At 34.7% G+C, this 22,625-nt stretch overlaps 1 protein-coding gene across 2 annotated transcripts in view; it reads left to right on the top strand.

Moving 5' to 3' along the window:
• The window catches only part of KLHL1 (kelch like family member 1), a 217,770-nt gene that overhangs the window by 172,495 nt on the left and 22,650 nt on the right, over window positions 1–22,625 (top strand). For both annotated transcript variants that reach the window (XM_065643285.1, XM_065643294.1), the window contains 2 exons: window positions 6,057–6,281; window positions 20,269–20,431. In XM_065643285.1, the coding sequence (XP_065499357.1) occupies window positions 6,057–6,281; window positions 20,269–20,431 (388 nt within the window). The remainder of the gene's footprint in view (window positions 1–6,056; window positions 6,282–20,268; window positions 20,432–22,625) is intronic.

Consider the following 22,625-nt stretch of genomic DNA (forward strand, 5'->3'; position numbering starts at 1 on the left):
GTCTGAAATATATGGAGTTGACTTTTACATTCATTGTTGCAGCACAACGGGACGTATTTGTGAGTAGCTCTTTATGTGCTACCACAGTAAAGGTGATTATTAATGTAGATTATTCTGTCCCTGAAATCCACAGCCTATTTAAATCCTGCATTTATTTGATTTCATTTACTTAAATCAAAAGTAATGAGTTTATGACTGTTGACAGTTCTAAATGCACCACCATATTGTTATTAAGACAATAAAGTCAGATCAGCATTACAGTAAATTCAACAATAAGCTCTTCATTGATAATTTTGGTTTTCTGCAGCTTCAACACAGTAGTGTTGAAATTTTTTGTTTGTTTGTTTCTTCTTTCTGCTCTTTTTTTTTCCTATGCTTCTGACAGATTTCTGTGACATCTTAGAAAGTCATAGTTTCCTGAACCTGTGGCTTAATCTAACGTCATGAGGCCTCCAACAGAACTATCACTGTGATGTGTGCCTAAGTTATTTAACTATACTATGAAAAGACTCCTATGAGATCACATATGTGTGTGTATATTACTGCGAAAAGCCTGCAGAGAAAAAAAAGTTATAAAGTTGGTTAGACAATTATAGACCCTTCATGACTTGTAAGCATGTTAGACCATTTATGGTCTCTCTGTTTCAGTAATGTTTCCAGTTTCCTGCTTTCTTTCTGATATCATACTAGTTTAATAAAGGACTTACTGATTTCTCCTTTTTTTCCAGTTATGTAAATATTTTATCAGTTTCTAGAGAACAAATTTGGTAGTTGACATGGCAACCAAGCAAAGGACATGCTTCCTGCTAAAAACAAAAAAGGAACATATTTAAAGATGAACAAGGGAGTAAAATGGTATCAACTTTCTACTAACAAGTAGAGAGATGGAAAATCAATAAAAAATTGAAGCACATACAAAGGTTAAGTTTAATGTGACTCATAATTTACTCTTAATTACTTACTGATTGCTTTCTGTAAAGATAGATGTCCATCATAATCATTTTGACCTGCATAATCTTGTAATACTTATAATACCACTGACTGCCTAAAGTCACTGAGCGTCCTTTATTGAGAATATATATGGAAGAATGTCCCTCACGGTAAAATGATGCAATACCTGCCATATTTCATATTTGTCTGAAATTCTTACATTATTTTTACTTGTTTAAGTACACTTGCAGTCTGTGGTTACTGCCCCACTACTCTTTTAAGTGAAAAACTAGTCTTTCGTAAATATTTGTTAGTTTATTATTATCTAAAGTTTTTTAGGAAAAAAGGTACACTTTAATCCATGATGACAAAGACTATGACTTGGAATTTTGTTGTATGTTTAAGGATGTATTTATGACTGGTATACTTTCATAAAGCTTTGTGCAGTGAGCTTTTGTTGCAGTGTTATGCTGCAAGTTGACTGTCAACTGGACTGATGAGCGACTCCTTTTCTGTTTATTCATCCTTTTTTTGATAGCTCTAGTCACTCTAGTATCTCAGGGACTAGACATCAACACCCACTATCAATTTTGGAAGAAAAAAATGGCAATCAGGAGTTGCTCTTATGATATTCTCTTTTAGGAACTCTTATACTCCCTGTTGTTATATTACTTAATTTATATATCTCTAAAATAGAGACTTAAAGGTAGACAAATACTCTATTCTACTTTCCCTGTTTTATTTACAGATGAAAATTTGACATGTATGTTTAAAAAATATATGCATATATCTCTATATAAAATGTGTGCTTTATATATAAACATATGTATATATATAGAATATTAACCTGAACTCATGTTTGCATTCACGTTCAAATTCTCACCTACCTGCATGTCTCTACGTGACAAGAAAATGTAGCAATGGCTACATAGGGTCTTCAAGTTAAGCAAAGGACTTAAAGTAGTTCTGTTGAGAGTGAAAGCCGGAAAAGAATTGTTAAGGTTTTAGTTCATGACTATGCATATTTTTCAAGCTTAGTTGTTTGTGTAAATAAATAACAAGAAATTCAAAGAAATATAGTGGAAGATGAAGAGGACTTCAATGGCCTTTTATTTAATATTTGATTTCACAATGTTAAATAAAACTGTATCATAGATGAGGTTTTCTCTTACTGAAAGATAATCATGCCTAGGGAAAGAAATTGATGGCCACAGACTCCATTCCATATTGCGCAATCAGAAAGTCACGGGATAATTCAGGTTGGAAGGGATCTCAGGAATTCTGTAGTCCAATCTCCTTCTCAAAGCAAGGTCAGCTATGAGAGCAGACCATTTCCACCATTTCCATTTTGGTCTTGAAAGCCTTCAAGGATGAAGACTGCCCAGCCTCGATGGAAGAACCATTCAATTTGCTTGACCATCTTCATTAGTTTGTTTGTTTAGACAAGCCCATATCCATCTGTGTACTAAGACTTCTCTATGACAGGACTGATGTGTTTAGAGAATAGATGTTACTGAAGTTTGTGGTTGGAGCTATAAGCAGAAGTCACAGCTGCTTCATTATTTGTTGCAGGAACAAGAGAGACACTGTATGTGTTTTCTACATGGCTATTTTCTGTTTAGACTTTGTTGTGTACAGCTGCAGCTGGTGGATTGTTCTGCAAGGTTTACTCACTTTAAAACTTGCAGACTGATCAGTCATGCTGAGGGTCACTGAAGTCAAGGAATGAGATTTTTAACTTGGGTCAATGTTTTTGGAAAAATGTCAGGAGAATGCAATACTCGTATGAAATGATGCAGCTGGCCTGAATACAGTGATGGTATGTACACCTGTAGCAATTAATGATTTCTGATAAGAAATTCTAGTCTTAGAGCTCTTCCTGTAGGAAGACTGTCATCAAATAGTTAAAAAGATGTCACTTCCAAATTCTTCTTCATGTGATCTTAGCATCCATGGAGATGGGCATTCCAGTGCTGGGAACTGAACTGACTGGGGTAAATGAAGAAGAATTCAGCCAAAAAAAAGATTGAAAGTATGCTTTTTACCCCATTGACAAGATTTCTACAATGTTTTAGCTGATTCAGTTATCTCTTCTTCATCCATGAGCTGATTTCATCCAGGTAGCTTGAGACGCCTTCTGTTCTTGTCCACATTTCAGTCTGGAATGTATTATATTCATGTTCCAGATACTAAGACAATTTCATAGGACCAGTACCTATTCCATTTTGTATTATTCTTATTCTTTATTATTATAGATTAGCAAGGCACCTTACTGAATAAACAGAATTCGGGAACTCCAGGAACTGTTGGATTAGATGCTCAATATGTAATTTGATAAAACATTGTGGAAAATTCAGACTTAACCAATATTAGAAAATACATAGTCGAGCATAATTCGAAGACTGTATTTGTTGTGTTATTAAGATTTTCTGAAATCAGAATGACAAAGCTTTTAAACTGTGCTCTTTACCACGGAAGTAGACAGTGATATAGAACTCTTACACTACAGTTCTAACTTTCAAGAGTAATAGATTCCACATATAAATTTTTTTAAGCATTAGAAAAAAACTTTATTAATATGCATCATTATAATATGCCCTGCAGCACCACCAGACAACTGTATCAAATAATCTGTATTTTTATTCTTTCTAACCTAAAGATTAATGCTTTTACACAGTTCTCAGTTTTAAATTATGGGCAGGAAGATAAATAAATACGTCTCTCAAACGAATGCAAAAATTGCTTCATATGTCTTATAGCTTCATAAAACTAGCAGGGGATTTAATACATGCTGTTGAATTGTACATTATTGCCACTCTGCTCCACTTAGATACAGATTGAATTTAAATAATATCTCTTTTAGTTCAATTAACAAAAGTATTGCTTTCATGATGTTTGTTTCCACTTGGTTGACTGCTCTTCTGTTCCAAAGAATGAATGAACTCTAAAAGAATTGTTTCCCATGGAATTCTAACCTTTTATTACAATCCAAATTGTTAGTTGGAAAGGCTTAATAATTGTATTGATTCTTTCTGTAGGGATATTTAAATGTTAGAAATGAAGCACTGTTACGTGTATGTAAAACTAGGAGTTACATTTCAGATGAATTATCAAGTATCTCTCTTAAGGATTAGTTTAAACTCATCATAAATATTCGTGCTTTTGCTTTAAATTAACATTTCCCACAGTCATATTACAATTAATGGGGTGCATTACTCTTTCACTTTCTGGAATCTAGTTAAGTTAATTATGCTTCCTTTATCACTCTGTGTGGTGCTTTGACCTTGGCTATACACCAGGTGCCCACCAAAGCCACTCTATTAAATACTCACCCTCCTCAGATGAACAACGGAGAGAAAATATAACTAAAGGCTTGTGTGTCAAGATAAAGACAGACACTGTCACTGGCAAAACAACACAACTTGGGGAAATTAATTTAATTTATTACAAATCAAATCAGACTACAGTAATGAGAAATTAAAACTAAACCTTAAATCAGCTTTCCCTCACCCCTCTCATCTTTCCAGGCTCGGTTTTGCTCCCAGTTTTCTCTACATCCTCCCCTGCAGTGGTGGAAGGGGAATGGGGAATGGGGTTGCGGTCAGTTCATCACACATTGTCTCTGCTGATCCTTCCTCTTCACAGGGAGGACTCCTCACAGTCTTCCTCTGCTCCAGTGTGGGGTCTCTCCCGCAGGAGACAGTCATCCCCAAACTTCTCCAATGTGAGTCCTTTCCATGGGCTGCAGTTCTTCATGAACTGCTCCAGTGTGGGTCCCATCCATGGCGTGCAGTCCTTCAGGAACAGACTGCTCCAGTGAGGGTCTCCCATGGGGTCACAAGTCCTGCCAGCAAACCTGCTCCAGCATGGGCTTTTCCCTTCATGGGTCCTACCAGGAGCCTGCTCCAGCGTGGACTTCACACAGGGTCACAGCCTCCTTCAGGCATCCACCTACTCTGGCGTGGGGTCCTCCACAGACTTCAGGTGGTTATCTGCTCCACCGTGGACATCCATGGGCTGGAGGGAGACAACCTGCCTCACCATGGTCTGCACCACAGGCTGCAGGGCAATCTCTGCTTTTGTGCCTGGACCTCCTCATCCTTCTTCACTGACCTTGGTGTCTGCAAAGTTGTTTCTCTCACATATTCTCACTCCTCCCTCTGGCTGCTGTTTTCCCCAGCATTTGCCCGACCCTCTTCTTAAATACATTATCACAGAGGCACTGCCAGCATCTCTGACTAGCTCAGCCTTGGCCAGCAGCTCTATTGGCCACAGGGGAGTTTTGTAGCAGCTTCTCACAGAAGCCACCCCTGCAGCACACCGCGCTACCTGAACCTCTCCAAGCAAACCCAGTACACTCTGTTTTTGTTAATAAACTCTCCATTTTGTATTTCGTTTTTGTATGTTACATGCAAGTTATTATAATAGCAGAGGCTTCCTAATGACTTTTTCATGAATAACCGGTAAGTTATTTTATACATAATGCTCTTAATAGCTTTTGAATTAATCCTTGAAAGTAAACCAAATGACTAAGTTCAGAAGGAAATGGTTCTGACTGTATGTGGAAACATTCTTTAAACATTATTGGTTTGGGACTGTAAGTACAACACTCTGTAATTCCAGCAGAAACATGTCTGAAAAAAACTACACGAGTACCTAAAATAAGAAAGAAAATATGAACCTAAATTAAAAGACAACTTCTAATCTTTGATGAAAATATCATGTAATTTCACAGGCTTTTTTTTACTCTTTTTGGGAGATTGGAATCAACTGCAACAAGATTCGTTATCATAGATATTTGTTCCATTGAAATGTAAAAATAATGTCATAAAGTTAGAGCATACTTTCAGATTTGCAAAACTTTGATTTTATAGGGACCATTTAGCTTTTTTTTCACTTTTCTTGGTGAGGGAAAAAAGTAATATATATATATTTAAGTATATATATACACAAACATATATATTCCAGGGACTACTTTATCTAGAGAAACAGAAAATATTTGTCAAGATGTTGGAAGTAATAAAAACATAATATTAAAGTTTTGACTCTTCTATAAAAAAAAAGTGAGCCAATGCCAATTTTGCATACTTTTTAAAATATATTATCCTATTATTTTGTCTCATTAGGTGCTACAACTATTGAAAAGTATGATCTCAGAACAAATATATGGATCCAGGCTGGAGTGATGAATGGCAGAAGGCTTCAGTTTGGTGTTGCTGTCATCGATGACAAGCTGTTTGTCATTGGAGGCCGGGATGGTTTAAAGACATTAAACACTGTTGAATGTTACAATCCAAAGACCAAGGCTTGGACTGTGTTACCACCAATGTCAACACACAGGCATGGCTTAGGTAAGGAAAAAAAATATTTTTAAAAGACAGCAAATTTTCCAAATATGTAATTTGTGATGGAAAACTCAGTACTTTTGACTTAACACAGACACACACAAAAAAACCCCAACAACAACAAATAAACCACCACCACCAATGAATAAGCAGTAAAGGCAGAGGAACAAGGAAAGAAACCTTGAAGATTACACAGGTTAGTGAGAAAATTCAGGTTTGTAGGTGCTGATTTTGAAAAAGGACATCTCTATTTATCAAATAATCTAGGTATTATTTGCTTTTAATCAAACATTATGTTTTTTCATTTATCCAGTGTGATAGGAAATAAAGGTTATAAACACCATGTCAATGATGGACTGATGAACTTTACAAAATATATATAGCAATAGTTTCATCATGACTGAAAGCATATTTCTCCATAGACTGTTTTCAGATAAGTTTTGGTGTTATTTATTTTTTTAATAGTATTATCCATACCACTGTCAGCATTAATTAAGATATGTTGTGTCCCTGTTCTCTACTCAAAAAAATTTACATTTGGTTATTTCTTTTTTTAATTGTTTTTAAACTAAGCAAAACAATGTTATGTTGTTTCCTTGAAAAAAAATCTTTCTGTTATCTGTATCATATATATACAATAGGAAAAATGTCTAACTTATTCAATTACATAAGTAATTTTTTGATGTTTAAAAAATACCCTTTTTTATTTTAACTATGAGAGTTACTTGCTTAAAAAGAAAGGAACTTAGAATCTATAGAACATACCCACCAGAATATAACTTGTACAAGGTATAGAAAACGGAACTGTACATTATCTGTTCTGCTAAAATCTCCTGGTGTGATAGAATGATTACAACATCATAAAAAATAGATATGGAAAAGACATGCTGGGTTATCATGTCCATTCCCTTGAGTTACAATCAACAGCAAGTCCTTTAATATACCACTGTATCAGTATCTCACAAAATGAAGGTGCTTTCCATCCCTCCCTCCACCTCCCACCATTTGGCACTTACATCATAATATGCATTTGTACAGTGGCTGGCATAATGCATTTTTGCTATTAAACTTGTTTTACAATAAAAAGTAGTGATGGCAATCTGTGTCCAATGGCATCAGGACACTAAACAGCTCTCTTATTGGAAATTGTTCCAATTGTTTAAATTTAATTATAATGCTAGAGAAACACATATAATGTCTTTTTTACCAGTGTTTCAGAATTTTACAGAATCTATTATTAGATTCAATGGTATTCCCAAGGGTGATAAAAGTGCAAAAAACTTCATAACACAGGAAAGAATTATTAAAACATTAGGGAGTTCTTGACAGAGAAAAAATTTTCCCTTGACAACAGAGATGGCACCATGATCAAAAACTCCTTGTGATCAATTCAAAAAATATGCATCATTTTGGACTGATAATTCCACAGATGCTTTTGATCAATAGTTCTAGATGTGCTCATTGCATGTTGTCTATTTTGAAACAAAAAATCAACCAACCTCAGTAATCACCCTGAAAATAATACAGACTTTCATGGCTGTATAGTACAGACCAAATTCTACTGCATTAGGCAATGACATTCCGTATTTTCAGATGTATACAGCTCAATTGTTGGACACATAAATAGTCTGAGCAAATGAGCATATCTGTTCAAATCAAGCTTAATTCAACAGAGCTGTGAGTTTGATCTATTCTATACATGTTAAATCTGCAGTATATTCTTCTCATGCAGGAAACCTGAGATGCTTTTGGACCTTGACATATTGACAGTCATAAACAATACTTTCAGTCATGAAGAACACATGTGTATATTGTGTATCTGCTTCATGAGTACAAAGAAAAATGTCTGCCACTTTGTTATTTGTGTAACATGAAGAAACAGTTCCTATCCTGAATCTGTCCTTTCTTCATTTACATTCTTGTACAAAAGTTTATCCACTTTAATTTAACAGTTTGACAGAACAGACTCATGTCCTGTGGCAAAAAGGTTCTTTGAGTCAAGAATGTGTTGGAAATATCTTGCTTTTATGCAGTGGTAAATCTTCCTGGGTACATCAACATCTCACAAGGCAATACTATGCCAGAAATGTGTGTTCTCCTTCTCTATGTGGTGATACCTGTGCATTGCCACAGATAAGAAAACGAAACAAACCAAAACCAAAACCAACAACAAAACCCAAACCAAAGCAAACAAACAAACAAATGAACACAAAAAACCCCACCCCAGAACCCCCAAATGAACAAAACACCCCAAACCTATAACGACCTAAGCATTAAGTAGAGTTCTTCAACATAGACAGCACAGCAATGCTATGACATAGCTGTATTGTTTACCCTTTCAGAAGCAGCTGTTTAGAGATTAGTTTGAGAATCTTTCTTTTATGCAATATTGACTAGTACCATGTACCTCTACATAGTTAAATTATTGTTATTTGTTAATGTTGAAATCTCAGGGGAAATATGTCATTCAAGCTTTTTCTGTCTGTTGACAGAAGACCAGTGTCTTTTAAAGTGTTTTCTCTGCAATATCTATTTGCATGTATATTAGGCTTTTGCTTTGGATTTTTCTCCTAATCATCAGGAGTATTACAGGGATTTTTTTTTTTTCTGAATTATTAAGTACCTTGTCATTGTACTTTGCACCCTTAGTAAGTAGTAGATCATGACCCAATTCACTAAAGAGCTACAAATCATAATAGAAACACTTACAATAATTTCTGAGTCAGATTCTCTGGATAATAGCATGGCAGGCTTGAGAATCTGGTGTCTGATCTACAAAATTGAATGTAAATAAAGAGGCAACAGCAGACAGATCTTTACTTCTGTACATTTGCATTATGTTAGCATGTCAGTATAATACCATCTGGCCCAAGAGGGCAGGGGCATTTTTATAATTCTTTTAATCAGCCTTGATACCTGCCTGTGAATAAACATAGGAATAGGTATTTTCAACAATGTGTCACTGAATATTCACCAAGGGGGTTAGGTCAGGTCTAATTCTCCAATTTATCACATACTAAATACCCAGCTTGGCTTATGGCAGCCCTATATGTAGCATTCAAAGAACTATACTTGTATTTCACACCCAGTTACGATTATGGTTGTGAAAATTTTATTTTTGTTGACAACAGTAATATGGAAGAAAAGTGGTTTAAGACTTAGAGAGGGCAAGAACAGAGTAGGGAAAAGCAGCAATGTTAGTTATAATTAGTACAGAATTGTCAAAGTATGCTCTGTGGATGTGAGTGAGAAAGGAGATTTTTATAAATTTACAGATACCTGGAAGCTAAATAACTGCAGAGCTTAAAATGGTGGAGTAAAGACTGGGTGTTACTTAATCAAGTTTAGTACTTGGATAATTAGTCACTGATTTATTTGTCTCCATACCTTCAATGTCATGATACAGCATATGTCTACCGTTTTCTTAAAAGGTAGTTTTCTTATTTAAAATATTAGTTGTTGGATACAAGTTTATCCTCCCCAGTTAAAATTCTGTGTCTCTACAAATATCAAAATGTAGAGACTACAGTAAATCTAACACCGTAGAATTTTTTTTCTTTGTCATTTCGTATCCAAAATTGTCAGTATGAAACTATACTTCCTGTTATTTTATAAAGCCTGTCACTTTTTAAAATTTCAGTGTGTGAAATTAGCTTTACCATGCAGATAAGGAAATGCAGAGTTAGAAATATGATAGGCAGTGTTCCAATGTTTTGTAACATCACAGCAAAGTAATTTAAAAATCCCATTCCAATCTCCAAGTATAAATAATTGAAACTGTACAGATCTTAGCACCTAATTAGACATAATAGTTTTTTTGCTACATAGTTTTGTGAAAGCAATCAAAAGGAAAATGCCTGACATTGCATACTGGACAGTATTCATTTTTAGATCCCATTTAGCTAAAAAATAACACTGCTTTCATAAATTCCTTTGTCTAAATGCTTAGGAGAATAATTTTCTAGGTTAAAAAAAAGATTGTTCTTCCCAGTATATAGTAACTACCATGGTGCTGCAACTTATTATCCTTATTTCTTGTGGGTTTTTTTTTCCTTTTGTCTGTACAATTTGATTTTTTGTTACTATTTTCAACATTTTTTTTAGTTCAGGAATCTGCCAGTTTCCAGTTGTATCAATGAACAGCAATACGTTGACACACAATTTTGCGAGGACCCTTTTTAATCAAATTATACATATTCCTCAAAAAAAGCATCTTTATTGCTGGAAATAAAGTTTAATAGGTACTCACTTCTGTATGACTGGATAAATAACAAACGTTGAGCTATTAAGGTTTTCACTATTTTCAGGGAAACATTAAGATTTCTTTCTACTGTACTTATTGCACCTAACAGCTCAATTTATTACTGAAAACATATCTCCTATTAAGAAAAAAATGTTATTTCCTTTCCTAGAAGCTGGGTTTCCAGTCTCAGCATTCCAGTCACTGTGTGCAAACTAGCAAAGCCAAACTGTTCAGAATGTCCTGAAAATGAAAAAAATTCATCAAAAGCTGGATAGGATAAATTAGTCCCTCATTGCTAGAAGTATTATTTTCTACAAATTAAAAAATGTAAGATCTGATTCCACCAATTTCCATTTTCTTTATTCAGATAAATGTAATGTAATTCTCTTACAATAAAAGCCTCCCTTTCTGGATGTATGATTCCTTTTCTCAGCAAACAACAATACAGCATGAGTATCATGTGGAACATTAAATCCAAGAGGATTTTTTTTTCTTTAAATTGTTTTTGGCAAACTGCTGAAGATGAGGTGCAGGAAGAAAAGCTGTGAGGGCCTTGTCTCCTTTCTCTTCTCTTAGTAAACAGTCGTGAAAGAGATGACAATATTCTTGTGCGTATTTTGCTTAATGACAATAAAACTTCAAGTGTCAGCTGGAAATTTTCTCATTTAGGAACAGGAAAACCTGGTCTATAAAATATATTTTAAAAAAACCACTATATACATTCCGAGTGTAAATCTAGATGGATGTTTACTATCTAATGGGTGTAGAACACAGAAAATAAAATTATGTACTCTGACATCCATTTAGTGTAGGACACTTAGAGTGAACATGGGAGCCTGTTTCCTAAAGTCAAGATAAATTCTGATCTTCTAACACACTGGTCGGTATCTTGACTACAAGATGAATAATCTCATCTCAAGAGACCATGCAGAAATTGGCTGCACCATTTAGAAAAAATAAAATGTATATGGAGTTCAGTACCTTTGCTCTTTAATAAGGAGGAAATGTACAGTGTGCTAATAGGATTGGAACTCTGACATTTCAACACAGACTACTTAAAATGAAATTGATTTTTTTTTTCTATTAAAACAAATGACCTGGAACATTCAAAAAAGAGAATAGTCTTGTTTCATTCATTTTACTGGAAAATATTTTGCTTTCTGAGCTTAGTAAGCTGTGTCCCTCAAGATTTCTGTTGTGGTATTGCCATTTGCAGTTATCATGGACTGTTCAGTAACTTCTGTATAGGTTTTGATACAGACGTGAGATGTACTGCCCATGGTTCTGTGTGACGGAAAGTCTAAAAGAAACATCTTTGGGACTACTCCTAAATCTATATATGTGACATAAAAATCACATAGAAGTACTGGCATCTAAGCTCTGAGACCAAACCATAAGTACCAGTAATGCTTGAATATTGAATTCCTCTTACAAGACACAATATGGTCTTGAATTCTTCATATATGACACAGTGTGCTGTAATGTAAAGGGTATATTTATTTGTTTATTTGCTTGGGGGTGGTTATTACCTTATCGCTACTACTCAATGTATTTTTTTTAAACATATGATGTAAGCACTACCTAATGGTGAGACTGAATATTGCTGCATTGCTTAGAACTTTCCCAGCCTGGCTTTTTAGAAGACATTATGCAAGAATTAGACTGTGGGATTTCATAGATAGGCAGGTCTGAGCACAGGTAATAGAAGCAGCCAACAGATGCAACAGTTTGTGCAGCAGCTTCCACAAAAGGGGCCCAGAAACTCTTCTGAGGGCAGTATATGTGGGCTCTGCGATCGTAACTCCAGGGAATACAGCCCTGGGGAAAAGAGTGGCCCAGGAGAGCTGGGAGATTTTTCAAGGATCCCCTCCTTTAAGCTCAGGAAAGTTCCCTCTTGATGTGCAGGAGATTAAACAAAGGTATCAGGAGGCCTACATAGATGGATTGAGGGCTCCTGATTAAACTAAAACTAAAAAAGAAAGCATGCAAGAGGTGGAAAATGGACAAGTCACACAGAAGAAATACAGAGCTTGTAGGGACCAGGTTAGGAAAGCCAAAGCTCATTTTGAATTGCATCTGGTGTGTGACTGGAAGGCCAACAAGATATGCTTCCTCAGGTCTTTCAATAGCAAGAGGAAGACTAGGGAAAATGTGGTCTTGCTCCTGACTGGGGCAGGGCACCTGATGAGAAACCACAGGAAAGGCTTAGGTACTCAATGTCTTCTTTGCCTCAGTCTTTAAGACTGGATTTGGGAATCCCAGGTCCCTGAAACCAAAGGGGATGTCTGAAAGCAGGAAAACACCCTCAGATGGGGAGGATCAAGTAAAGACTGGAGGCTAATTGATGGGAAAGCAGTCTGCAGAAAAGGTCTCAGGGATCCTGGTAGACAAGAAGTTGGACAAGAGCTAGTAATGCATGCTTCTAGCAGGGGCAGCCAACATTATCTTGTGTTGCATTAGGAAGAGTGTTGCAAGCAGAATGAGGGAGACAATCTTTCCCTGCTACTCAGCCCTGATGAGACACACCTGGAGAGCTGCATCCAGTTCTGAGCTCTCCAGTACAAAAAAGATATTGACTTACTCAAGTGAGTCCAGCAAAAGGCCACAATGATGATTATGGGACTGGAGCATCTCACACATGAGGAGAATCTGAGAAAGCTGGGACTGTTTAGCATGGAGTAGAGAAGGTTCAGGAAGTTCTTATCAATGTATATAAACACCTGATGAGAGTAAGTAAAGAAAATGGACCCAGGTTGTCTTCAGTGATATCGAGTGAAATAGAGACTTGTATACAGGAAATGCCATATAAATGTAAAAGACATTGGCACAGATTGCCCAGAGAGGCTGTTGAGTCTCTATCCTAGTAGCTATTTAAAAGCCATCTGGATGTGGTCCTGAGTAACTGGCTGTAGGTGACTTTGAGCAGTGGGGTTGGTTAGACAATCTCCAGAGGTGCCTGCCAACCTCAGCCACTCTGTGACAGATCTACTGTAAGTGATTTTGGGAGTCTTCAACTACCATAGGACAATGGGAACAGAACTAAAGCCCACTGAACACCATGTAAGATCAGAAGACAATAGCAGACAGGACTTCACCAAATGATTATTTTTTGTCAGTTTTAACAGTATATTTAAATAACTTCAGATATTGCTTGTTGAAGACAATCAGTTAACACATTTCATAAATTTTAGTCATTGTGACTTATGCTTATCAGCCGTTCTTAAATAACTATTTCATTTTGAAGTGCATCACTGAATCTAGTCAGTTGGTGATGATTCAATGAACCAATTTGTTTTCTTAAATGGATGTCATCAGTAATATTGAGATTTCCATTTTTGCATTGCTTTATTTCACTGTTATGGTTTAATTTAAGCAGTTCTACATTTAGATTAAAAAAGGGTCATCTCATTTAGCAATTTTTAAAATGTATTTATTTATAATTTGCATTTTGGTATATTTTCTATAAAGTATTAACTACAAAACCAAAACCATATGTTTCACTAAATCTGTGAAACTGACTTTGTAAAATTTGAGGGACTTGTTGGCCTCATTTCTTCATTTTAAATCAAAATTGATTCATCAGTTGAAATGAAGTTTAGATGCTGATTTTTTCAGTATTATATTTTCATTCTCTCAGAATGGATTTTGTATCTTGTCAGGTAATGTGTCGTTACCCAAGAAATGTGTAGAAATATCTGCTAGCTGATATGGATGAGAGAAAGATGATAGAAAAGAGGTGAAATAAAAGGAGTGGAGAGGATGATGGTGGTTATACAATTGACAGAGAGATTTAGAGAGGAAATACAGATTTATTTCAGGAGCCTTTAATGGTCTTTTCATTTTCAGCATACTCTTTAAGACTAAATTGGTATCATCTTAGCATTCCCATATGCTATTTGTATTGAAAAGTAAGCTGAAAGTGGTTGAAAGTAAACAAGCTGCTGCTGCATATAGAAGAAAGGGAAACTGGTCCAGTTAGTCCAGTCTTTCAAAATGTAACTGCCTAATCTGGAGATGTTTTACTTTCTTAACCAGAAAGCTGAGCATATTAAGGGATCACAGTTAGTATTTCTCCTGCTTCCTATCATCATCATTTCAGGCAAGACTGAATGTCTCTTTCTGGGCATTCTTCCTTTTAGGAGAAATCATCAGCAAAACAGAATCAATATCATCAGCTTCACTCTAAGAATGGGGGAAAGTCAAACAGACTGTTGTGACCTATGAGACAAGAGTCTGAGTAAAAAGTAGTTGAAGAAATTAATGGTGCCTCGTAGCATGACTTACAAGGAAACAAATTTTTAAATTTTGTAAGTCTAGCCTTCTGTGTCTCCACTTTTCAATGAGTGTGTGATTAGTGTTTTCACTGTTTTAATAATTGTAAAAAAAACCCCAAACCAAATCAAAACCAAAAATATATGAGTACCTAGAAAAAGAAGAGAAAAAAAACCCAAACATTTCTATCAAAACAAGTTACTGATTGATGAGAATTTGCCTGCTTATATTTGCCCTAGGATTTTACTCTGGGCTTTTTAGCTGCTTTTTCTGTCACACAAGCATAGATGTCTGACATATGTATGAAGTAATTTTTTTCCACCTCTAAAACTATATATATGCCGTTGTGTATTGTTATTAACAAATATTGAATATCGCTTTAATAGTGAAGAGGTAATGAAAGCTTTTTATTGGTATTGCAGCACAGGCATAACAGCCTTTATTGATTTTATTTGATTAAAATGACCATCAGGTTATTTCATAAAATTATTATTTTATGGTTGAAACCATGTATTTTATACATTATTCATAAAGCAAATTATTGGTTCTTTAAAGGAATGAAAGCATATACTAGGGAAGAAACATTTTTCTTGAACACTCAACTCTACTTTCGTAAGTTTTAATTATACCTGTATATGCATATCGCATTAATAACAAAAATCTGTATACATTCAGCAAACTCTACAACAGCTCTGCAGTAGCAATGACCTGAGAAGGCAATATTTTGAGAGTGATTATTCAGTTTCCATTTTCCATTGTTAAAAGGAACTATTTTTTTTTAAAAAAAAGACATCTTAAACAAAATCAATGGAAAATTTATTGAAAATATTTTTTTTGGCTGCTTCCAAATGTTGCAAAGGCTAATCAAGAGTACTTGATTCACCAGTATTGCAAGGTGCATATTAATTTATTTATTTACTTGACTCTCATAAAGATGTCTAGAATTTAAGCACAATGTTTTTTCTTTGGAAACATCAGAGCTGTCTCTATGAGTCACTAAGTTATCCTGTAAGATCGACTGTTAAATAACAAGAAATAAAAAAAAATATTATGCAATTAGATTCACTATAGAGGCCTCGAATCTCACTCTCTATGTCATAATATATTAAATTATGTGCTAAATTTTACATTTCTGTCGTTTCAACCTGTCATCAATAGTCCTTCTGCAATTATCAGCTCGACGGGTTTGTCTATCCAGCCTTCAGAGTAGTTAACTTGGGAAAACAAGACAGATTCCATCCAGAACAAATACTGACAGAGAAAGTCTATACCAAAGTTAAAGAGACTGTGATATCCATTCCAAAATCTAGCGAATTTCTACAGACTCATAAATTTATGGCCTGAAGGTACTGCTGTGATCATGTAGACTGACTTTCAGCAAGAGAAACACAGAATATCTCCCTGTGCTTTCTGCCTTGAGGACATGCCACCTCAAGGAGTTTGAGCGTGTCTGTCTAAAAATGTATCAGTGTAGATATGAAAATTTCAAGCAACACAGAAACTAGCACACTCCTAAATTCATCATTCCAATACAACCGTACCAGGATTGGTTAAAATATAGAATATTATTCCAAGGCTAAATTTATCAGGTTGCTAATTCTAGTCATTAGATCTTACCATTCATCTTAAATCTAGCCTGTTAATCATACATTTTAATTTTTTTTTTAGTGCACATACTTATAAATATGATTGGGTTATCTCTTGGAAAAAAATATCTTGATAAACCCTATATCTTTTATGGCATTTCCAGCAGGTTTTCCAGATTTTTAATGCTTCTTTTTTAATTCTTTCTGAAGTTACTCCATACTATTTACATTCTTTTCATGTACAACATCTGCATCCACTAGTTTTCATGGGTGTACCATTAGAGGAACTCACTACCAGCTGTGGCTACAGGTTTCTAAATCTGTTACAGTTTGCATTTATGCTTCTCATATATCTACAAATATCAAAGCATTTTTTTCATTTTTTTTTCTTTAAAGAGACTAAATAGAATAGACATAATACTACTTTCATAGAATGCAGCACTTTGGTGGATTTGTTATGTTTTGTTTTGTTTACTTATTAGAGAACCAGACTTCAAACACAAATATATTGAATTAGAGCAGTCCAAAACTATTATTTGCCCTCTCTATAAAGCCATATGTACACATATATACCAAAACAGAATAAAATTCAATATTGCAGAATGTATTTGTCCAGAATTTTAAAGCACAGCGAGCCAGATTTGGACCAGCTCTTAAGGAACAAATGTAAGGATGTCAGTGTATTAGGTATTCAATAGAGAAGAGACTTGAAAAGTGTAAACCCATAGCAAGCTAGTATGTACTATAGTCAGCAGCATAGATTTGTTTTGTACAGAAGCCCTTCTGTCATGGTCCTGCATGGAAAGAATAATTTTCCTAGAGCTTTGCCAGTAAATTTTCCTCCTATAGAAGCAATGTGAACTGGCAAACTCAAACAGGCAATCTTATATTGAATCCTTTAAAGTTTTCCAAGCAAAATAAACTTCCAGATTTCTTCATAGGTGTAGCTGTAACTATATTCGCACCTTTTGGGAGAGGACCATGACATGAATCTCACATCAAACTAACATTCTTATTTTGACAGTTTTCTAATTACAACATTTCCTTGTGTCAGTGTAACATTAATTTATGTGGAAATGGAATTGAACATCAACATTGCAAAGTGTGTGGAAGTTATTCAGGCAAGTTCAGATGAACTTTAAAAGCCAGTTGAATTCACAACAAAACAGCAAGTGGTAAATGCAAAGTAAAAGGCACAAGGGGAAAAATCTAAAAGAATCGTGCATCTTACAGGGTTCTACATGCATTGTACAAACCCAGTGAAGTTCTGTATGAACTGTTTTCTGTATGAAGCCTGGTTAAAGAGCACAACAGGAAATGTGGAGAGAAAACCATTGTATCAATGCAGTGAGCTTATCAGTTTTCATTGTCATTAAAAAATAAGGCTAAAAATCAATGAAAATGCAGGAAAAACAGTATTAAGAAGAAAGCATATTTTCTACAAAAAGTGACTGGAAAAATTGGGATGGTTTAATTTACAGAAGGAAAACAGCTGGGAATAAAATTCAAATATGAAAGGATATGACAAAAAGTGTAAAATAGTGAATGAGATAAGAAGAGTAAATTGAGGACAAGTCTTCATGTTCTAATGAAAGAGCAAATAAGCTGTTCAAGGAAGCAAAAGTGAAAATTTCAAAACTGATTACATGTTTTGACATTCGTAGTTGCACTTTGAAATTCACTGCATAAGAGTACAACTTTGCTTGTGTGTGAAGGTGAGAGAGGGTTTGTGTGTTTATCTAGACACTGATTATATATGCATGTATGTGTATAGAAACATTCACATACCTAAACTTTATTTGAATACGATTAATTTTTTATCCCAACAAGAATCTGATTTTCTATTTAACTTTGCATTAAGTGAAGAGTATATACATGAAAAGCTAAAGAGTACAGTGTCATTAAAACAAATTGCAGCAAATACTTTTTTGACAATGTAAATGGGTTGGTTCAGTATTTAAGTATATTTATACCTATCAGATATTAGGGTAAAAATAAAACAAACAAAACTAAAACAAACAAACAGAAAGAAAAAACAAACAAACAAACTCCAAACAACATCCCACAACTATAACATATTATCTCCTGGTTTTCTGTGTGAACATAGATACATCTTCCCACGTTTGCTACTGGTTGTGTTCTGAGATAAGATATTGAGCTATATAGATCACGAGTTCAATTTAATATCCACTTTAATATTCTGGAAAAATGAGAGCCGAAACATGTGATTGAATAAAAAGCATTTATAAGCTTTTTGTACCTGAAGAAATTGGGGAATGAGTTTGCAGAAGCTTCTACAGAAAAAAGATGAGAGTCAGTCGTTATAAGAAAGAAAATTTCAGTAAGGGTAAGTATTTTTTGTTTGTTTGTTCCCAAGTTTGAAACAAAACAAAACAAAACCAACACCGAAAGTGCAAGAACATTTTCTGTCAACACTGAGATAAGACTTGTCCAAACTCATTGATAAATACAGCATTTAATGTCAAATCAAGCTTTGAACAAATGACTTTTCTGAAATAGAAGAAAACACAATTCTCCACAGAAAGTAGAAACTTTACATTGTTTTAAATGAAAGACTTTTCTGCAAGAAAAAAATAAACCCATTCTCTGAAACTTTAATGATCTACTGTTTTCTGACTTTTTGATGTATTTGAATCATGTGAAATGGAGTAGGAAAAAAAAAAAAGACACTGACTTCAGAATAGGCTCGGATTTAGCCTGAGTTTTTCAGAACAATGCTCATTTGAAATCTTGGATTCATAGAGTGGAATTACTGAGCTCACTGTATTGTAACAAATGAGGCTTAGCTATAACTTATTTTCCAGAGCCTCCTAAGCTGAACTGAAGATACTGTGAGATAAAGAATTCATCAGTTCCTTTGAATGGGTGATTAAAAACTCTCATAGTTAAAAATTTGTTTCTTATTTAAATTTTTCCTACTTCAATTTCCACTCCATTCTGTTTTACTTTTCTTCACTAGATAAAAGAATCCTTATATATTCAACATTATTTTCGTATGAAGGTACCCATTCTCTTGTTATTTCTTTTTTTGGTAAGGAAATTGATGAAGCAGCTTAAGTTGCTCCCTGCAAGTTACTTGATCAAGCCTTTGAATATATTTTTTGATTTTGTGTCAGTCCACTAAGCTTCCTGCTAGTGAAAAATTGTATATTTTCTTCTACATAAGTGACAAAAAAGCTGAAAAAATCAGACTTCTTTCTTTTCCCTGTGGAACTCTGATAGAGGCAATTCCATTCAGTGAAATGCCCCCGTAGGTTGACAATAATTTGAGATCTGTCAGGTATCCAGTCCATAATTTATTTAGAATGTGCTCTACTGATATCCTAAAGAGCTAATCCATGATCCAAATGTTAGGAGATATCGAGTTAAATAGTATACAGCAGGGGTGTCAAGCTCATTTTCATTGGGAGCCACGTCAGCCTCGCGGTTGCCTTCAAAGGGCCGAATGTAATTTCAGGACTGTATAAATGTAGGAATAGTTACATTTATACAGTCCTGAAATTACATTCGGCCCTTAGAAGGCAACCGCGAGGCTGACGTGGCTCCCAATGAAAATGAGCTTGACACCCCTGCTGTATACAGAAATCTAAGACTATCACATCATTGACAGGTTATTATGTGAAACAAACAATCTTCTGAAGGAATGAAATTAGTTTTGTTTGACAAGAGCTATTTTTCATAAAGCCATGTGGAGTGGAATTCATTTTATTCCTGTTTGTTAATCCTTAATTAATCAAATCTGAAATCGGTGTTTCCATTTTGACTTTGAATATGCAAGTTGTTCACTGCAATTTGAAAATCTTTTTTTTTTTTTTTACTATTTATAGAGAAAACTTACTTTTACCTTCTCTCACTCTCTCTTCCATTTCAGGAGTTACAGTGCTTGAAGGGCCTATTTATGCAGTGGGAGGACATGATGGTTGGAGTTACCTGAATACAGTTGAGAGGTGGGACCCTCAAAGTCAGCAGTGGACATTTGTGGCAAGTATGTCAATTGCCAGAAGCACCGTTGGAGTAGCAGCATTAAATGGCAAGTGAGTAGGGTATTCTTATACAGTTGAAACATATTTCTTAGAGGGATGAATAACTGACACACAGTAGTTAGTAACTTTTAGCATATTGTAATAAAGTGTATCTTTTAAAATAGTTGTGCATACCTTCCTATATCTCATGGCTCTTACATTCATTTGAAATAAATAACTTATAGATATTTTTCTACATTATTTTTGTTTAATATTTATATCAAATGCTTAAGAATATAGACCTATAATTTCACTGTGTATGGTATAAACCAATTCAGGACAATTTTTCAGTTGATTCGTCTGACTTTTATGTGTTGTATATGTCAGTTCTAGTTAAGAAACTGATTTTATCCATCTCATATAGTCATATACCAAGTGATAAGATTTGTTGTATATGCATCTTGCACCTTATTTCAGCTAAACATTGACCCATGAAACCTTTTTTGTCTGAAGGCAACCGCATTCACACAGGAATTAAACAGAAATTTGATCCTAGTCAAACCAGTCAGACCGCATTAAACATATAATTTTAATTGTGTTCAGACTCTAAGTTTCTCTTTTTTAACTTTCCATTTCTAAAATTTTAATGTGGCATTTATTAAAACTCATTTTACAGTAATGTGATATTATGTGCTACTTGCTGCTTATTACTTTTGAAGTACTTGCTCTTAACTATGTAGCTAAAAGGAATGTGACGTGAACCACAATAATTTAGAGATAGGGGAGGAATTCATCACACCTAAATTCAGATATTTTTATATAGACATCTACAACTGATCCAATAGTCCTAAGCTTGCCTTATGGTCAATGGAAGAAATACACACTTTTAGGATATAATTTGTCTTACTTAGTTGAGACATTTATGTTAGGACAACACGAAATGTTCTCTGTAAGTGCCTGTTTGTCTCCATTAACTATATAGGAAACCCGAGGACTCTGTCTCAAATTCTGACTTCTATGGCTGTGATATTTTAAGTGATGAAGATGAAACCCCTGTAGACAACTAAACATAAGTAAAGGGCAGTCCGTAAAGGATCCCTTGGGAATGGTAGGAGCAATGGAGTAAGGCAAATTTCTGGAATATTATTTTCCACATACTTTATTGCTACTGAACAGCAAGGAAGAAAGGATGAGAAACAGCTGCAGATGTGGGATGGAATGAGAGTAAATGACATTTAAAAATAGTTGATAAAAGTTAAGTTAAATGTACCTAGGGAAAAAAAGAAGGACTTATTAAGGCTATTGCATTTCATAGTAGACCATGCTATTGCACAATTCAAAAACCCACTAAATTTTGCCCACTCGATTTCTTCTAATTGCAAATCATTCAGCTTTGATTATACAGTTGGATAAACTCTCAAAAATCTTTTCTATTGGGTTGCGCTTAATACACCTAAGGTACAAGCTTGAAATAAGTAGGCTCAACTGATTTCTGGGATTGTCAGACTCTTTCCACTGACTGTACAAGTTGCTGAATATAAAAGTCAAACAAGGAGCTTAATTTAGCCCACAAACAACTGTTACAAGACCTATAGGAGATAGTGTACCTTTCTGTAGCAGCAGCAGGATGCCTGACAGAATATCTATAGTCCTATCATTATGACAATATGCAGATTTTTTTTTGTCTGTGTAATCTCATATTAATTAAAACTACAGGCTTTAAAAGTATTAGCTAATTTTATAAGTTTATCGTATTACAGTTGTGCCCTACTTGCAGAGTAGCTCTGAATTAGATAGGCTTTATTGGATTCATGCATTATTGATATTAAATTATTTAATTCATGGTATCATATACTCAGGTGATCTACTTCTCATCCATGACATTAGGAGTTAGTTTTATGTTGTGAAATCATCTGCAAACCACTGAAGTTTAATTGTCATTGCTTTCTGTTGCCAGTCACCGTGGCATTGAAATGTTCTCGAGTGCATCAAATGGACAAAGCTGTTTTAATAACCCTGTTACTCTGAAAGAATCTGGTTTCAATAGTGTATGGGCCATGCAACAAACTAGCAGAGACAAGATCTAGACAAATAACCCTGCAAATATAGATCTAAAATTATGAAGAGCTCTATATGATTATGTATATATATTCTAGGTATGTTTCTTTTTCACAGTTTAGCATGCGTTTAATGCTTCTCAGTTAGTAAGTGCTTGGTTGAATTTTGCATTACTTCCATAGCAGACTGTTAAATGAAGAGAGTTATC

This window comes from Caloenas nicobarica, chromosome 1 (assembly GCF_036013445.1).
Source record: "Caloenas nicobarica isolate bCalNic1 chromosome 1, bCalNic1.hap1, whole genome shotgun sequence".
In the NCBI taxonomy this organism is placed as follows: Eukaryota; Metazoa; Chordata; class Aves; order Columbiformes; family Columbidae; genus Caloenas; species Caloenas nicobarica.